The following is a 19,469-nucleotide window of genomic DNA, read 5'->3' on the forward strand; positions in this document are numbered from 1 at the left end:
GCTGAAAGCTCGGTCACGTTCAGAGGCTTGAAGGCGCTGAAACAACAATGGCATTGCGCTAAAGCAGTGATGAAAATCAGTACTCCAACTGGCACACTCTTACCAAAACCAGACCATCAAGTCACCCTGAATGCACCTGATCTCGTCACACCTCGGAAACCGAAGTAGGCTTCGGCCTGGGGAGTACGTGAATGGGAATACCACATGTTGTGGGATTTGGCTGTGATGTGGTTAGGAAATGGTAGTACAATAATAGATGATTGTATTCACGACCCCTGTATACCAGGCGAGATAGTTAACATCTTACTGTATGATCCTGGTATTTTACCAACGATAAGTAACAACCACACTTCTCACCAGATTTTACATCCGATTAATTTGTCATCAATCACAGACAGTGTTGGCATTGGTTTATCGTTGCCCTTAAGCAGAGCCAAACTCTCACCACAGTGATCATCGACGGCTTGACCACACAAAGCCCTTGAGGCACAATTCAGCAATGATGGCTAAACTGTACTAACGATTCTTAACATGGATACAACCAGCACAGTAGTCTCATTGTTCTACTGCTTCCTAAAATTATTTGGCCATGATTTTGAAATTTGGTGGCCTCAAACAATACTCAAATAAATATCCCATGCAGTACAATGCTGTCATTTGACGTTCAAGACTAAACTAAAAACTACCAAGCTTATGGTCACAATAGCACCTGCTGTCTGGACATCCCCTTCTGTGTAGTATTGCTCTCAAAGTAATCTATAGATTTTCGGAGGTAGAGGGGCGTTTGTTCTTTTCCACTACAGTCTTTCCACTTGCTATTTAAAATTCACACTTGATCACTTTTAAAAATGATCGTCTATAAATACTGTGCAGATAATTACACAGCTTACATTTTAAACACAAATGAATTAAAATGCATTTAATAAAATTCTTAGTTGCTGTGTCATTTAGGAATGTATTTGCAGCTATTGTCTATCCACTGCTGGATGAAGAAACCCCCCCCCTCCCATGCAGTTACCACCTATCATGGTTCTGTAATGTCACATTGCATCTCGTGCGCATCAACTAATCTCACTGCGCCAACTCTGCAGTGATTATCCTCCCAAGGGGCATGTTCTCTCCTTTGGCTGACATTCCATTACAATTCCCGTCCATATGTTGTGGCATTGTTGGACGCGATCGCCACTACTCATAGCCGGTAGTACCGGCCCCGTGTCAACAGGGGGCGGAAGGGAGGCTGAGCCGGCGAAGTAGATGAAGTCGGGCCTTTGGGCCAAGGTAATCCCTGGGGAGCATCGTGACCAGGGGTGCGGACCCCAGACCCCAAGAAGGGGGCTGGGGGAATGACGTCACACTCCAGGTCCCTCGGGAAGATTCCAGAAGGAAGGTGCGGCTAGGGGCGGAGTGAGCTGGGACTGTGTATAAAAGCCGGGTCCCTGAACGGGCCCGGCAGTTGTCGTCCACTCGAAGACTCAAGAAGCCACCTGGAAGACCTAGAGCCGGGGGCCGGACCCAAGGACCTTGGCTGGGTCAGGTCAGGTTAGCCTCCCTAGGTCCCGCTAGCCGGAGGATCCTTAGCGGACAGCTCTCCCAGTGTGTAAGGCACGCTAGGGAGGAGGACATACCTCCTTAGGATATCGGATGAAAGGGGCCATAACCCCTTTGTGTTAAGCTGTATCGTTATTGAATAATAAACGTGTTGCCTCCAGAGAAGCCTCCTTCCATTTGTACCGACTACACATATATAAAATATATTGGCACATTGGGATGTTGATGCCACAATCACGCAACACAAATTCTGAAATAATTTAAGTTTGCTTGTGAACGTCAAGAGACGTCACAGGAGCAGCTACTGCTACTCGATTGTAACGTTCAGAATTTTAACAGAGCGCGTGCAGGTTAAGGTAGCATAGCTTTGCCCATTAATTTTCATAAGCGCAGCTCCGGTTTGTGAATTTTAAAGATCTCTCACTCCTTATGCAAATGAGATAAACTCATCCCAGACTGAAAAACGAATAATCAATTAATTACAAAAAATACACTTTGAAAACTAGATCACAGCCAGTTAAGACTTTTGTTTTGCAAGGAAGAACTCATATTTAGGTCACCAATAAGTATAATTTACGAAATAAATCTGGACAGTTAGCACACTTTTGCACTGTTTTTTTATTATTGTGCTTTTTGTTCATGACCGTTAAATACCCCGTTTGTTAGTTATGAAATATTGCTAAAGGACCCTGTACTCATTCTGTCTTTTGTTTTTGTTGCTGCAACTGTGCTTACTCAACACCACGGATCTCCCTTGTAACATAGTGTGGCAACTGGCTAAACGGGATCATCTGTAACCATTCACCATCAACTCATCGAAATCAAAAGTGTTGCTTTATACCCGCATATGGGAATTGACAAAATTGTATTACATTTGTGTTCAAAGTCCAGAAGATGAAACTGCAAATTAATGCCAAAAGATGTATTCCCGAGTAAAACCTGCTCACCCGCTCAAGATCCTCATTCAGAGATGAACGTGAAGGGTGGGTGCAATGGTGGAGAATGTATCTTACAGAGCTAGAAACAACTTGCAACTACTTATAAAGTTTGGCAATGTACCAACGTGAAGTAGTCAAAACAACCCCCATGACCAACCAACACAACATAGGGAGGCTTTAATACAGCAGTGGATTGATAAAGGGCTGTAAAACAAGCCAGCCACTACAGAACTCTGTGGCTACTGCATGAAAGAACAAAAAGTCCTTTGTGACGTGACATGGGAACCATTCCAAGGATCATTTGATGAAAAATTCACGTTCATCAGTTTGATGTGTAACATGTTACTTGTTGTTCTGTGCATGTCGTTCGGTAACGCCGAACATGAAGGAGGTGCAATTATTTAACATGCTTGCAAACCGCTAAATATTTACTGAAATGAAAGTTTAAAAATACACCTGCTTTGCGCAAAGTAAGTAAACCCTTACGAGTGCTGCAACCAATTAAGCCGCTGCAATCGCTGTATCCATGAGAGTTATTTGTTATTTAACTCGACAAATTACACCGGAAGGCCAGATCACTCAGCATCCGTAGCTGCAGATCTACTTGAAATACGCAGGAGGAAGTGGCTTGAGGTGGGGAAGAGCATCGGAGCTGATCTCTCATCTCCCCCTTCCACTCCCAAAGACAAAGATCCCCCGTATGAAATTAACAGACTGTTGGAGCAAGTGCTGATAGCGAGCACCTATGAAGGCCGGAACGGTACACTAGGGGGTGACCAGCACCACGCCCGATCGCCTTTGTTTCCCCAGTGGCGATGTTTACACACCACACCAGGTACTCGTTTGAGGCCAAGTCGACCGAGGGAAGGCCCAGGACCGGTTCAATTATTCGTCAATGGTGTTGGCCGTGAGCGAGAATCGAACTCGGATCGCCAGATGCACAGCGCGCTAACCGCCCGCACCCCCATCACACACCTCCCCAAGAAAACCTCACCAAGAAAACCTCACCAAAGAAAACCTCACCAAGAAAACCTCACCAAGAAAACCTCACCAAGAAAACCTCACCAAGAAAACCTCACCAAGAAAACCTCCCCAAGAAAACCTCACCAAGAAAACCTCCCCAAGAAAACCTCCCCAAGAAGACCTCACCAAGAAAACCTCACCAAGAAAACCTCACCAAGAAAACCTCACCAAGAAAACCTCACCAAGAAAACCTCACCAAGAAAACCTCACCAAGAAAACCTCACCAAAGAAAACCTCACCAAGAAAACCTCACCAAGAAAACCTCACCAAAGAAAACTTCCCCAAGAAAACCTCCCCAAGAAAACCTCCCCAAGAAGACCTCACCAAGAAAACCTCACCAAGAAAACCTCACCAAGAAAACCTCCCCAAGAAGACCTCACCAAGAAAACCTCACCAAGAAAACCTCACCAAGAAAACCTCACCAAAAAAACCTCACCAAAGAAAACCTCACCAAGAAAACCTCACCAAGAAAACCTCACCAAGAAAACCTCACCAAGAAAACCTCACCAAGAAAACCTCACCAAGAAAACCTCACCAAGAAAACCTCACCAAGAAAACCTCACCAAGAAAACCTCACCAAGAAAACCTCACCAAAAAAACCTCACCAAAGAAAACCTCACCAAGAAAACCTCACCAAGAAAACCTCACCAAAGAAAACTTCCCCAAGAAAACCTCCCCAAGAAAACCTCCCCAAGAAGACCTCACCAAGAAAACCTCACCAAGAAAACCTCACCAAGAAAACCTCCCCAAGAAAACCTCCCCAAGAAGACCTCACCAAGAAAACCTCACCAAGAAAACCTCACCAAGAAAACCTCACCAAGAAAACCTCACCAAAAAAACCTCACCAAAGAAAACCTCACCAAGAAAACCTCACCAAGAAAACCTCACCAAGAAAACCTCACCAAGAAAACCTCACCAAGAAAACCTCACCAAGAAAACCTCACCAAAAAAACCTCACCAAGAAAACCTCACCAAGAAAACCTCACCAAAGAAAACTTCCCCAAGAAAACCTCACCAAGAAAACCTCCCCAAGAAAACCTCACCAAGAAAACCTCACCAAGAAAACCTCACCAAGAAAACCTCACCAAGAAAACCTCACCAAGAAAACCTCACCAAGAAAACCTCACCAAGAAGACCTCCCCAAGAAAACCTCCCCAAGAAAACCTCACCAAGAAAACCTCACTAAGAAAACCTCACCAAGAAAACCTCACTAAGAAAACCTCACCAAGAAAACCTCACCAAGAAAACCTCACCAAAAAAACCTCACCAAAGAAAACTTCCCCAAGAAAACCTCACCAAGAAAACCTCACCAAGAAAACCTCACCAAAAAAACCTCACCAAAGCAAACTTCCCCAAGAAAACCTCACCAAGAAAACCTCACCAAGAAAACCTCACCAAGAAAACCTCACCAAGAAAACCTCACCAAGAAGACCTCACCAAGAAGACCTCACCAAGAAAACCTCCCCAAGAAAACCTCACCAAGAAAACCTCACCAAGAAAACCTCACCAAGAAAACCTCACCAAAGAAAACTTCCCCAAGAAAACCTCACCAAGAAAACCTCCCCAAGAAAACCTCACCAAGAAAACCTCACCAAGAAAACCTCACCAAAAAAACCTCACCAAAGCAAACTTCCCCAAGAAAACCTCACCAAGAAAACCTCACCAAGAAAACCTCACCAAGAAAACCTCACCAAGAAAACCTCACCAAGAAGACCTCACCAAGAAGACCTCACCAAGAAAACCTCCCCAAAGAAAACTTCCCCAAGAAAACCTCACCAAGAAAACCTCCCCAAGAAAACCTCACCAAGAAAACCTCACCAAGAAAACCTCACCAAGAAAACCTCACCAAGAAAACCTCACCAAGAAAACCTCACCAAGAAAACCTCACCAAGAAGACCTCCCCAAGAAAACCTCCCCAAGAAAACCTCACCAAGAAAACCTCACCAAGAAAACCTCACCAAGAAAACCTCACTAAGAAAACCTCACCAAGAAAACCTCACCAAGAAAACCTCACCAAAAAAACCTCACCAAAGAAAACTTCCCCAAGAAAACCTCACCAAGAAAACCTCACCAAGAAAACCTCACCAAAAAAACCTCACCAAAGCAAACTTCCCCAAGAAAACCTCACCAAGAAAACCTCACCAAGAAAACCTCACCAAGAAAACCTCACCAAGAAAACCTCACCAAGAAGACCTCACCAAGAAGACCTCACCAAGAAAACCTCCCCAAGAAAACCTCACCAAGAAAACCTCACCAAGAAAACCTCACCAAGAAAACCTCACCAAAGAAAACTTCCCCAAGAAAACCTCACCAAGAAAACCTCCCCAAGAAAACCTCACCAAGAAAACCTCACCAAGAAAACCTCACCAAAAAAACCTCACCAAAAAAACCTCACCAAAGCAAACTTCCCCAAGAAAACCTCACCAAGAAAACCTCACCAAGAAAACCTCACCAAGAAAACCTCACCAAGAAAACCTCACCAAGAAGACCTCACCAAGAAGACCTCACCAAGAAAACCTCCCCAAGAAAACCTCACCAAGAAAACCTCACCAAGAAAACCTCACCAAGAAGACCTCACGTCCGGTGGCCCTCGCTTGCGCAATTCAACAATGAAATCTGTCCGCATCCAAGCAGCTGCGTATGATTCAACACACCACTCGGTGCAGCCAACAAAGGAACTGAATGTTGACACTCATCACAACACGTAGGGACTCACTCGCTTTTATTTATTTATTTTACGGGTGAGCCAGTTTCTTGAATGCAGCGGGGAGATCGCAATCTCCGTCACTTCTGAGATTTCCCCACAATCGCGATCGTTTTAAGTAGGAAACAAAGATGCGAGGTGGAGGAGGGCAGAGACTATTTTAATAATCTTCATTCATTATCAACCATGGTCGATCCACTGCTAGAGTAAGGCATCCCCAATCTGTGCCATCCCTCACGCCCTTCTTTTGCAACAATCCACCCAGCACCGGCACACGAATTGATCTCATCGCTCAATCTCTCAGGTTCATTATCCCTTTTAACGGACATGTCCTACCTAAGTCTACTTCAGTTTTCAGGTTCATTTATTAGGTACTAGCGGTAAGTACCCGGCGTTGCCCGGGCGAAAAAGACAGAGACACACATCGACCTACACGCACAGACATTGACTCACACACACAAAGACATCGACTTACACAGACACATATATGGACTCACACACACACAACACATACGTAACTCTCACACACACATCGACCTAAGCACACATATGGACTTAGGTATAACCCTGTGAGCCATGCGGCTCTTGATTCGGGTGCAACCGCAACAAAAAAACATGAATAAGAAACATCCACTTAAGTCAAATTATGTCTTAAACCTGTGTATACGTTATCGAATCCACGTGTAATCTCAGTGTAATCACAAGCATGCATCTCTCCACACTTCTTTTGCACACGTTTGGGCTTCCTCGTGGGTGTCCCTTGTGCCACTAACCCTGCCTTTTTAATATAAAAGCACGAGGCTGTAGAGGATTTGAGCCGGGATGCCGGAGCAGCGCTTACGTAAGTTTCTTTGCCCAGTAATAATCGACCACACCTGTGTGCCGCTACAACACACGGACTCAATCTAGAAGCCCAGGTGTTGGCAATGAACTTGAGACGCGTTCCGCTTGTGTGCATCCAATACTAAATCGATAAGGCACCTCCCCAGCAATGGGGGATTGGCGTCAGAACCCCTGGCTGAGGGGGCTCCAAAAGGACCTTTGGTTAAACGGTCATGATACACGGCAGCGTTGGAATAGGCGCCCCTCCCACCTGCGCCACTCTCGGATTTAACTTTTTAACTTTAGATTTGATCCCTCGCCACCCGTCATGCCCCCCCCCCCCCCCACCATGTCCACATCGGATATGAATTTCTTGCCCGTGTCACGTTCTGATGAGACGTATCAGAGCTCGTAGGGATACGAAGACGTCGGAAACAGAGGGCGAAATAGAGGACACCACCTAATATTACAGGGTGCATTCGTATTCATACTCTCAATAAGCATCCTGTAACAGAGACTGGAAGAGCAGATCTCGGAGGTCAGGTGTTGACTGGGCCACTGCTGCAAAAGGAAGCGACAGTGAGATGTGGCGGTGTCATCGGCACTGGCCGTGATGACCTCTCTGACTTGAACTCAAGTGCCTCCTCTGCCACCATGAGCAGCTGCCTCCGGATGGGGTGGGGGTAGATAACACTGGAAGACATTGTTTTAATAGGGGGGCATATGCCCTCCTAGCACCCTCCCCCTATATAGAAATGTCACTAGTTACAACTAGCCTCTGGAATGGGTCACAATTATATATGTAAAAAGATAAATGAATACGAATAATGGGTAAACCATGACTAAGTATAATTAGTCCGGGGTGGATCACTTGAGATTGCACTGAATCATAATTGTAAGGGTTCGGACCCCGTTTTGTGGCAATTCGCCTCGTGCAGCTTCCAGGGTGGACAATGCGAGGGCCATCTGATGCTGCCGCTGCTGCTGCTACTGCTGCACCAATGAGTGGGCAATCAGCAATGGCTGCTGTGGGAAACTGGGCCCTGTCAGCATAACATGAAATTCATACCACTGCCTCAGGACCAACAACAGATCAAAGCTTGTAAAATAGAAAAATAATTAAATAAAAACTAAGCAGGAATAGGCCTACAGCATAAACCTATGCATACTTTTTACGTACGAAGTTGACAGATGGAGTGGAGCGGTGGTTCACGGTGGCTAGTGGGTTGCGTGAAGAACATGCCTACCCGAGTTATCTTCCTGGCCACGGCTAACATGAATGGGGAGCGATATCTGAATTGGCCCTGGGCTCCTCCAGCATCCCCCCCCCTCACCCCTGCGTCGCCCCTCCCCCTCATCAGGCAGCATGGTTAAACAAATCCCATGACTGACATGGCATGGAGAGGCTTTCATCCAGCAGTGGACTGGCAAAGGGCTTTAAAAAGTAAAAAAGATGACCTCTGTAAAACTGGGTGAAGGCCCATTGAGACCAAGCCTCTTTCTAAAGGAAGATCTGTAACAAATGTACTTAAATAATCGATTACATATGTACATCATGAATAGTAGAGAACAGTAAAAAACATAAATATACAGTATTTTTGGTGAATAACGACGTCCAACTAGCGCACGCTAATTAACAAAAAAAGCATCACCGTTTAGGATGACGAGCCATCCTCTGAAGTGAGGAAGGAGTGGATGCTGGATGTTATTTATACTCATTACACAAATAATTCCCATAAGTATTGGGTTCTGTATGCACAAACGCTCTAACTGTAGGTTAATGGTGCATTTTACACCAATAGCCGGACACAGCCAAGATGACAATTCAATTCAGAGCCGGTCAAACCTGGGCTGGAGCCTACATTTTTGACGATTGTGTTCCAGGAGTGGAGGGGGAGGGGAGGGTGGTGAATACAAGATATTTTGATCTCGCAAGTGTTCTAAATGTGACACTGAACCACTCGATAACTCAGATTCTGATACAAAAATAAAGCCATGAAACAGAAATGATATTATATTGGCAATGAGACACGCGCGTGGACAATATAGCAGCGACAAAAATAACTGCGAATTTCCCCATGGGAAATGTGTCGGACATCCTGAATGTTCAGTGAATGAGCTGTTTGTTAAATAAGGAAAAACACATCTAAGACATATACGCAATTATGACCGAGTCAATGGTTTACTTTCAAAATTGTGTTCTAGAAAGTTCAAAAAGCTTAAATTTGGCTTTCCCGCTATTCTGAACTTCCCTGCTCAAGTCCAGCCTCTAGACCAGTGGTTCTTAACCTTTACTACAGGCTTGCCCCTTTGGTTCTCAATTGTTAACACATGTATAATGTTAATAATTACATAGGTTTGATGAAAGAAAGTAGTTGTACTTACGTGCCCGTTCTTAATTTGTTCCGATGATTAACCTCCTATAAAAATCTGGCACGTCTCGCACCCCCAAAAAGGGCATCTCGCACTCCCAGGGCATGCGTTCACCCCAGGTTAAGAGCCACTGCTCTGTTTTCTTGTGCCTATCACCGACTACCTCTCTTGCTCTCTACAAATTAAATAAGCCCACTGTTTCCTTGAGATAGCGGTTGCATTGAGCTGCCATACATATCCAAAGTGTCGTGCACTATTGTCTTTAACATTTCTTGGTTTATATAAATACTGTATTCAATTCGGCGCCCTTCATCTCAGCAGGTCAGTGCCGGTAGAGATGTATTCATTTGGTTTTCACCGTTTACATAGCACCACGTGGGCTATTATTCAAATTCACAGGCTAAGCAGTGACACATCCTAATAGCACGCTGACGGTTCTTCAGAGTAAATCGTATGTATTTAACATGACTCCCAATCTGTTCAGCCCCCTCAGAATGCACCGAGTTGCTTAAAGAGTTTAAAAGTTCAGCAGATCTGAGCCTGGACAGTGCGTGTATGAGTGACCACCATCACCATGCACACACCGTTTGTTATAGGGCAGTGTGGTAGTCAATAAGAGGGTAGTGCATTAGAAAACATCGTTGTACCGTACTTCGACACTCCCAAATGTATGTTCTCCACCTTCACCAACTGACACGGACCATAATGGTTAAATACAGTCAAATAACCCCTACCACCCGCACGATGTGGGGAAGCCCTCATCCAGCAGTGGATTGACAATGCATGCATATGTACATGAGAACTATGTTGGGGAGCATCTGCGGAGTAACGTGGCACCGAAGCAAGTATTTGGCAGCGGCCTTTTCTCACGGATATAACCACCCCCTCCACAAATAGAGTCATAATTCCAACATCGAGATGGGACACACGTTTACACGTGTATATGCAGCACAAGTTAATACGATATTGCATTCGGAGCACAAGTTTAAATCGCTGGAAAATGCATTTGCTTGCAAGTTATTTAGGTAGTTCAGATCCTTGAACACAATGTACGGCACAATGTGGAGTCATATAGTTCGGTTCGAAAATTGACCGCATCACAATATGCTGCACAGAAAACGTGCACTTTTATTTTGCGCTGAGGAGTCGGTCACAGGCTAACATGTCTCAATAAACCTGCATTTGAACAGGAGCAGAAAATTGACAGCACTGAGGGCAGAGGGAAGGGAGTATTAATTGTATTTTTCACTATTGATTTATTTTAAATGAAAGAAAACTATTGATAACTATTGTCTACTATCATGACTCAAAGGAGACAACAGCATGTTTTTTTAGTTATTATACATTGGGGCTCAACAGCAATATATGCCCAACGACGCAAAATTTCCAAGGAGGGCTCGGTAAGCTTCAGTATTAAATAATCCGTGGTGCCTTTGACCCGAAAAGCAAAACACCAGACGTCTATAAACCATTACATGTAGACCTATACACAACACGGGCTCACCAAACCCAAGTACAAATCTGTGTGCACGCACATACACACGCGTGAACATGCCACACACGTGCTCAGAATCCACGCCAAACACAATGATGATACGTGTTTGCAAACAACACAGCAACAAAACACCTACTGGCGCTTACAAAATACGAGTTTGAACAAACATTACTCACGCATGCATGGGCGAAGACTGCCGCCTGAATCTCAGTGCCATTGGAGCAAACGGCACGTGTACTCGGGCGTAGTGGATGCTGCGATTACAATCGTTCACCATCATCATGGACAACCTACGGCTAGAGGGGGGCCTCCCACCCACGCCGAGCAGGTCGTGGTGTTTATTTCACCATACTTCATCACGCTGATCAGTGCGGGTTTTTGTTTTTATCTAGGCGGGGAGCATATAAGTAAATGAATAGGGGCCGTCCATAAATGACGTCACACGATTTTGGACGATTTTTGATCCCCCCCCGTCGTCACACGGCGTCACAAAAAAATCAGACCCCCCCCCTCAAATATGACGTCACAAAGCTCTGCCCCCCCAAAAAAAATATTTCCCTTTTTAAAATAAAACATGCTTCAAATCACTTTAAGCTATTGTCATTGTAGTGCGTATTTAATGTGGCGCTGCACTCTGATGTTGTAGGAGAAAACATTTATTAAAAGTATATTTAATTAAGTGGAACGTTTTGTCTATATTTATTTAAAGTTTGCGCATTTTGATGTGACGTCACATTTCTCACCCTCCCCCCTCGTCACACATCGTCACAAATGTCTGACCCCCCCCCCCTAGGTGCGTGACGTCATTTATGGACGGCCCCAGAGTATAACGATGGATTTCTGCCCCAACTGCCCTCTTGCTGATAAAAGTTGGCCTGCAGCAACCCAGCACATCTTTTTCATCCAAGCGCTATCCAGGCTCGCTAATGCTTAGCTTCCGAGATCTGTAGAGGTGACTTAGTCATCATCATTATCACGTCTTTATCACACAACCATTAAAAGGGACGGACAAGGCAACCAGGTACAGCAATATGTAAAAAGCGATAGAGGGCGGCCTCGACTATTAATACACACGCGTAACTATTACAAAGGGTGGTGCTAACAAAAATAATCATTATCACGGTCTCCCGGTACTCACTCACCCAGCGAGCCTCGCCACCCCACAGTAATGGGTAACAAACGATCATCCGTCAACAATGTATGTACCCCACATGCGAATTAAAAGTCTCGTGCAGTTTTCTGCCAGATAAGACGGTGCGGTTTCTGGAGGATGCACGCCGCGTACTTTCATTACACAAGCATACGTTTGCATAGGAATAGTTTTAGTTCAGAGTTGATGGAGGGGGGCTGAAGGTGATGATGGAGTGATGGGAGAGTGGTGGTGGCAATCCGAAACATTGCTCATGCCACGCAACTCTGTGCACACACAAACGCCATGTTTGTTGAGCGCCGATCCTTAAGAGGAGAGAGCAGCATCGACGTCGTTATAATCATCAGCAGCAACAGCATCAACATCGCCAGTACTTTCGTCACATCCCAACACAGGCGCGCTGCCTATGCTCCTAACGCAGTTTAAAAAAAAAAGTTTCTGTTGCTCGGCTAATTATATGCAAGTGCAGTGTGGAACTAACTAACAACAGCAATAACAACGAAACGTCAAATATTCCAGAAAAGATTGATTTGAAGCTTTCGTTGACTGCAGGAATCCATACTCTTTGGTTCTTTCGGTAAAGTCACGTAGGTAGAAAAATTTACACAAAAATAACATTATTTATTGTTTATTATTAAGAACCAAAGAGTTCCATAAAGAGACGGAGAGAAAAGGGAGAGAGCTCGGGAGGGAGCGGGCGAGAGAGCCAGAGGCATGCGGCATGGATGGCGAAATGGATGGAGCAAGGCTGCAAAGCATCCGTGCAAGTTGTATCATGATAGAGATTGTGTCGTTGTGTGTGTGTGTACGTGCTAAGCAGTGCAGTAAAGACACGGCCTTTCGCTCTCTCTCTCTGCGAGTCTGTACCTTGCCGATGGCCCTGCGGTAGCGCGTGATGGCCTGTCCGATGAGCGCGTGCACCGTGAGGTCACCATCCCCGCACGGCACCAGCACCCGGGTCCGTCCAAAACACACGGTCACCTTCATCGCGATGCTGCTGCTGCTGCTGCAATAGCTCCCAGCGCAGCCGAGGCAACCCTCAAGCCACTAACTCACCCAATGAGCCAGCTAGCCAGCCAGTCACCCAACGAACCAGCCAGCCAGCGAGCCACAATCACAGCTCAACACAAAAGGCGTCAGACAGCCCTGCGTCTCCTCGCTCGTCCTGCCCGCTCGCCCGCCCGCTCGCTCGCTCAGCAGTCCGGAGCCACCCGCACGCAACCTGTTCATCGCCACGCGGCACTTTGCCGAGTGGCGCGGCTCCCCGTGGCAGAGCGGCCAGCATCTTTCTCCTCCATTGCCAGCGGACTGTCGGCTCCTCGCTTTTGCCGCGGCTCCTCTGCCCTGGCCGTGGCGGCTCGGCGCTTGCTTTCCAGGTCTGCCTCTGTCGCCCTCTCCCCGTCTCCGCGCGTGCGTGCGCGCGTGCGTGCGCCTGCGTCTCTCGGCTTGGGGCGCGCCGAGTTCGGGATGGGGCTGGCGGGCGAGAGTCGGGGGGGGGTGGTGGTGGGAGGCGGCTGTCGCGTGAGTGCGCAACAAAGCGCCGCGTCGAGCGGAGGGAAAAGGGGGAGGGAGGTTGTGATGGGGGTGGGTAAGAGAGGCGAGGTAAAGGAAGGAGGGTGGATGGAGGGGATGGGGGCGATGGAGGGCGGGGAGAGAGTGAGAGATGGAGGGGGGTGTTGCCTGGGATGGCTGTAGCAGCAACGCTTTGCCCACCCGGTTCGTCTGGCCCGTACAGCCCACATTTCTCTGCAGGCTGCATGAAAAAAAAAGATCCCACCTGCACACTTTTACGGACTTTTTGGGGGCAAGTCCCGTTAGCGAGCACCGATTAAGAAGACCGGCACGGCTCTCACGAGGGAATGGTATATCACCACGCATGGCCGCTTGTCTTCTCTGTGCTTAATTTTGCACAACGCACCAGGCAATTGTGTGAGACTGAGACGACCTAGGGGAGGAGGCCCAGAACGAGTTTTTATATCACTTGCGATGCCAGCTGTGGCAGGGTTCATCGTAAAATGTCCTTCGGCACAGATTCCCCCTAAGACACGCATACCTCTGAAGCTTGCACACTGTCGCACATCTGCAGCTTGCACCCCACACGCAGACGCCTGCAATGACGCACACCCATCTACAGCTTGCACACTCACCCCACTCACACTTGTGCAGCTTCCACACAAAGACACCGATCTGTAACTTGCACACTCTCTCCCACGTCATACACTGATGCTCGTCTGCAGCTGACGGACTCGCTCACACACGCGTAGAAGATGCACGCTCAAGTGTGTCGCTGTATCGGAATAGCGCGCAACAATATTCAGCCAACCAACCAAACATCCCTCCACTCATCCCCCCCACTTCTCCTCCACCCCATCCCCGCCTGCCTACAGGCCATCTTCTTTCCACAAACCCCGCCTCAAACCCTAACCCCTTTCCCCCAACCCCCCGTGCCACGTCCGCCTTTAATTCGCTGCCTGCATGGACACACACACACCAACCAGGCACACATGGTCATATGTCTCACCCAACCGTGACGCTCGCACGGGGCCTTTTGTTTGACGTTAATCAGTAAATCCGTGCTCGCTCTTACAGACGCACAGTGGAATGCCGATGGGGACAAGTGCGGTAGAGGAGTGGTGAGTGGTGTGGTGAGTGGCAGCGCTCCGAACCCAACACCACGAGTTCGATTCCCGGTCGCAGCTAACATCTGGTGATCATCTGAAACAGTCGTGGGACTCACCTCAAACCGGTTATGGAGATTTCCCTTAAATTAACATTTGCACATTAGTATATGTGCAAATATCAGGATTGAGGAGACAAAGGCGGTCGGGCGGGGTTTTTACCGCACCATCAGCTTCTCGTGCACCGTACCGCCGTGAATATGCGCTCACTAACAAGGGGGGGGGGGGCTTTTGTCAGTTTGTGTGTGAGTATACACGTGCGTGTGGAAATTTATTTTTAAATAAAGCCAATTTATATAAAGGTGAATTCGGTAGGAGCCGTATCGTGAATATCATCGCATCATTGATTAAAGCATAACTGAGCAATTGAAAGTACAACATTTTAAAGAGCCGTATTGACTTTACAATAAATAATTTTACTTAATTAAGATACTATTTTGACTTCAGCAAATACAAAGCAATGCTCATCGAAGTTGAGCAAAGATGTACCGCTATGGTGATATCTATATAATAATATGCATGCGCGGCAGTTGTTTTAACACTTGGCCCTGTTTTTTCCAGTTATTATATCATCTGGTGCAGGTGCTGGAGTTATGTAGGTTTCAGCGCGTGTATTTATGTGCGTGTTTGTGAGTGTGTGTATTATAATAATGGTGGGGAGCGATAGTGTAGCGGTTAGCGCGCTGCGCTATGAACCTGGCGACCCGGGTTCGATTCCCGCTCACGGCCAACACCAGTGACGATTATGTGAACCGGTCCCGGGCCTCCCCTAGGTCGACTCAGCCTCAAATGAGTACCTGGTGCGGTGTGTAAACATCGCCACTAGGGAGACAAAGGCGGTCGGGCGTGGTGCTGGCCACCCACCCCCTCGTGTACCGTTCTGGCCTTCATAGGTGCTCGCTAACAGCACTTGCCCCTACAGTCTGTTACAGGCTATATGGGGGATCTTTGTCTTTGTATTATAATAAGCTTGTTCCGGAGGCTCCAGGGGGACGGGCGTCTATGACGTGGAATGTTCGAACGCTCACTGCGGAGAGGCTGCCACTCCTCTGTTGGGAGCTGGACCGGTACCGCCTGGATCTCAGGAGGTGCCGGACAGTCCTCTACTCGGGGCAGGAGACTGCCAAACAACAGGGAGTGACTCTTCTTCTGAACAAAAGAATGAAGGGGATGTGGGAGCGTGACGGTGAGGTGTGGGAAGCTGTAAGCCCCAGGCTACTTTGGGCTCGCCTTCCCATCAATCGGAGGCGAGGAGTGGTGGTCGTGGTTACTTATACCCCCACCGAAGACGAACATCCGTGGAGGGATGCAGGCAAAGCCGATGAGTCAGATGCCTTCTATGACCTCCTGCCACAGGTGCTGGCTAAAGTGGCCCCTCAGGATAGAGTCATCTTGTTGGGTGACTTCAATGCCCGAGTTGGTCATGATGCTGGCACTTGGTCTGGAGTGATTGAAGGCATGGGCCAGATCAATAACAATGGTAGGAGGCTGCTAGATTTTGTGCAGCCCATGGGCTTGTAATTACCAACACGCTGTTCAGAGGAGGAGTTGGAGGCGCTGCTGCTGAAACTGGAGTGTGCCACTAAGAGGTGGGGCCTTACCATGAGCCCCACCAAAACTAAGCACCTGCCTGGGTATTTTGTACCATCGGACACTCCTCCCCCACAACTCTCAATCGGTGATGGGGCAGTTGTGGAGAGAGTGGAGAGTTTCCCATACCTGGGCAGTGTGCTCATGACCGGCTCCGGTTTAACAGCAGAGGTCTCACTCCGAATCAGTCAAGCGGCATTATCTTTTAATCGGTTGCGTAACGCTGTGTGGAAGCTACCTGGTCGATCGCTCCGCACGAAGCTTCAGGTCTTCTCGGCCACAGTCATTCCCTCCCTTCTCTACGCTTGCGAAACGTGGACCCCTCTAATGGAACATCTTTGCCGGTTAGAAACATTTAGGTTGGCCTGCCTACGATCCATCCTGGGTTTAACCAGGTTGAATTGTGTGAGGAGCTCACAAATCCTTGAAAGATGTGGACAAAGCCCCATCAGTGAGCTCCTCCGGCAGGCAAGGCTGCGTTGGCTGCGTCATGTAGCCCACATGCCCAGCCACCGCATGCCTAAACAGCTTTTGTTCAGCCGGATCGCGGGGGCTAAACGGGCGCGGTACGGGCGAGAGAAGAGATGGAGTGATGTGGTACAGGAGGATGAGGAGCTGAGTGGACTTGCCGATGACTGGTACCAGCGGTGTCAAGATCGACCTCTGTGGAGGAGGCTCGTGAAGGACGCTACTGGGCAGTTAGAGGCAGTCGCCCTCCAACAATGGAGGGCGGAGGAGCAACGCTCACAACAACGAGCGGAGCCCCGGGTGGGTAAACCACAGCAAGTTGGCACAGTAGGGGGCACAGGTGGTGCATAAGCTAGTCGTCTCAGTCAGTCGACCTGTGGCATTCGGGTCTGCCCCGTGACCTGCCGGCGGGCGTTCGACAGTTCACGTGGCCTCAGGGTGCACATAGCCTGGCACAAGCGTCGTGGTGACGTCACCGTCACTTAGTGGGGAATGGCGGTTGTTATATGCATATGTCGACTCAGCCTCAAATGAGTACCTGGTGCGATGTGTAAATATCGCCACTAAGGAGACAGGCGACCGGGCGTGTTGTTGGCCACCCATCCCCTCGTGTGCCATGCCGGCCTTCATAGGTGCTCGCTAACAGCATTTGCCCTTACAATCTGTTAAGGCTATACTGGGTATCTTTGCCTTTGTTATATCTCACTAGGAAGACAAAAGCGTCCGGCGTAGTTCTAGCCACCCACCCCCTCGTGTGTGACGTGCCGGCCATAATAGGTGCTCGCTAACAGCACGTGTCCCAACAGTCTTGAGGTTATACGGGTGGTCTTTGTGTTCGAGTATGTGTTTGAATGTGTGTGAGTGCGCCTTTGTGTTCGTGCTGTGCATTGAGAGTGCTTTGCCAGCAATTAATGTCTCACCGTTGGCGGTATTGCAATTCAAGTGCCTGCGGCTCAGAGTACAAGAAAGCGAGTGAGCCACAAACGCTGTTAAGCTAACGAGACAGGATGACGAGTCCGTGTGACAATCTGCAACAGACGAGGACATCTCCATTTTGCTTCACTGCCATTCCTTGATTGCTCATTGCACCGTGACGTCAGCGCGGCTCATTGTGAACCGGTGGTTCTTCACCTTTACTGCAGCTTTGCCAACCCCCTTTGGTTTTCAATCGTTACATTTTTTTACAATGTGAATAAACACATACGTGTGTTTGATGAAACATAGTAGTTGTATTTTGATTTAAAGCTTTCGTGACTGCAGGGATTCATATTCTTGGTTCTTTCGATAAAGTCACGTAGAAGGGAAACAATAAAATAATAAAAAATGTTTTTTCTTTTTATTATTTTATTGTTTCCCTTCTACGTGACTTTACCGAAAGAACAATAAAATAATAAAAATAGTTTTTATCTTTTTATTATTTTATTGTTTCCCTTCTACGTGACTTTACCGAAAGAACCAAGAATATAGTAGTTGTACTTACATGCCCGTGATTAATTTGTTTTTCGATTATTAACCTTCAAAAAATCTGGCATGTCTCACACCCCCAGAAAGGGCATCTCGCATCCCAGGTGAAGAAGCACTGCTGTAAAGCGTCAAATTCATCCGACCGTAGTGGCGATGCGTGCTTTCTGGTCTAGCGCTTTTGGAGCCAGGGGTTGGTGGATCACGTAAACACTTGTGCACAATCCAAAATCCCCTGGGGCTGAATGCGAGATGGCTCGGAGGCGGCGGTTTAGCAAGTGGGCTCGAGAAAGCCGTCGGCGTTGAGGGGGTGGCTCCGCGTTAGGGCGGGCGGGCGGGCGTTCTCCACTTGTTGTTGTAAAAGTTTACGGTTCTAATTCCATCGGCCGCAATGGCCATTACTGCCGGTGTTTTAGCCACTCGGAAGAAGTAGACACAGTTGACGTTGTAGATCCTGTGACGTCATACGTAGGAATAGATCACAGTCATGGTCACAATTTGGCAAATTTAAAAAATCACCCGCCCACATAGCAATAGGATTATATATAGAGCAATACTCTCCCTCTACTCATTCCTCATTTCTTTAAAACTGCTTTTTGTGTTTAGTATGTTGTCTGTCCCCCACACCTCCGATTAGCACGGTTGGCTACGTATGGTGCGAAAGAAGTTCAACATACATACTGCGAACATTTGGAAGGAACTTCCAGAAAAGAGTCATTAGATTATTTTGGGTAAAAAGAAAACACAATAAAAATATATCATTTGAATAATGGGCTTTTTTACAGGTATTCCAACGTACTCTCACACGCAACACACTCTATATCACGGTCTTTTGGAGAATGTGAACACATGTAAACAGAGACTAAGATGTACAGAAAGTATTGTTGATGTAACGGGGAGATTAATATGTCAATGAAAAGCTTCAAAACACGAAGAGTGGAGTGGCTTCGCCATCCCTGTCACAAGTACTGTACAGGGTCTATGGGATAGTAATTGTGACCGGGTGGATAGTTGGTTCGGGTTCGGGTGCTTATTTATTACCCTTCCTTTTCCACTTCCAAAATGTTTTTTTTAATCTGTCCAGTTTTTGTTCGAGATTGGTTTGTAGTCTTCACTGCGCTCTCTCGTCACGGACAGGTGAATTCCTGCCTGTACAGGTGAATTCCTGCCTGTGCAGATTCACTCCTGCCTTTGCAGGTGCATTCCTTGGCTGCCCAGC

General features: G+C 47.4%; 1 protein-coding gene across 8 annotated transcripts in view; it reads right to left on the reverse strand.

The window, feature by feature from the left end:
• The window catches only part of LOC116947012 (partitioning defective 3 homolog), a 221,214-nt gene extending 207,552 nt beyond the window's left edge, over positions 1-13,662 (reverse strand). For 3 of the 8 annotated variants that reach the window (XM_076070108.1, XM_032962397.2, XM_032962388.2), the window contains exon 1: positions 12,921-13,659. In XM_076070108.1, the coding sequence (XP_075926223.1) occupies positions 12,921-13,040 (120 nt within the window). In that variant the 5' untranslated portion in view covers positions 13,041-13,659. Of the gene's footprint in view, positions 1-12,920 lie in introns of all 8 variants that reach the window. The other 5 variants (XM_032962414.2, XM_032962404.2, XR_012945462.1 and 2 more) reach the window with 4 other exon arrangements.
• Between the last annotated feature and the right edge of the window lie 5,807 nt (positions 13,663-19,469).

This window comes from Petromyzon marinus, chromosome 2, assembly GCF_048934315.1.
Source record: "Petromyzon marinus isolate PM22_M1 ecotype Great Lakes invasive population chromosome 2, UKy_Petmar_22M1.pri1.0, whole genome shotgun sequence".
NCBI lineage: Eukaryota > Metazoa > Chordata > Hyperoartia > Petromyzontiformes > Petromyzontidae > Petromyzon > Petromyzon marinus.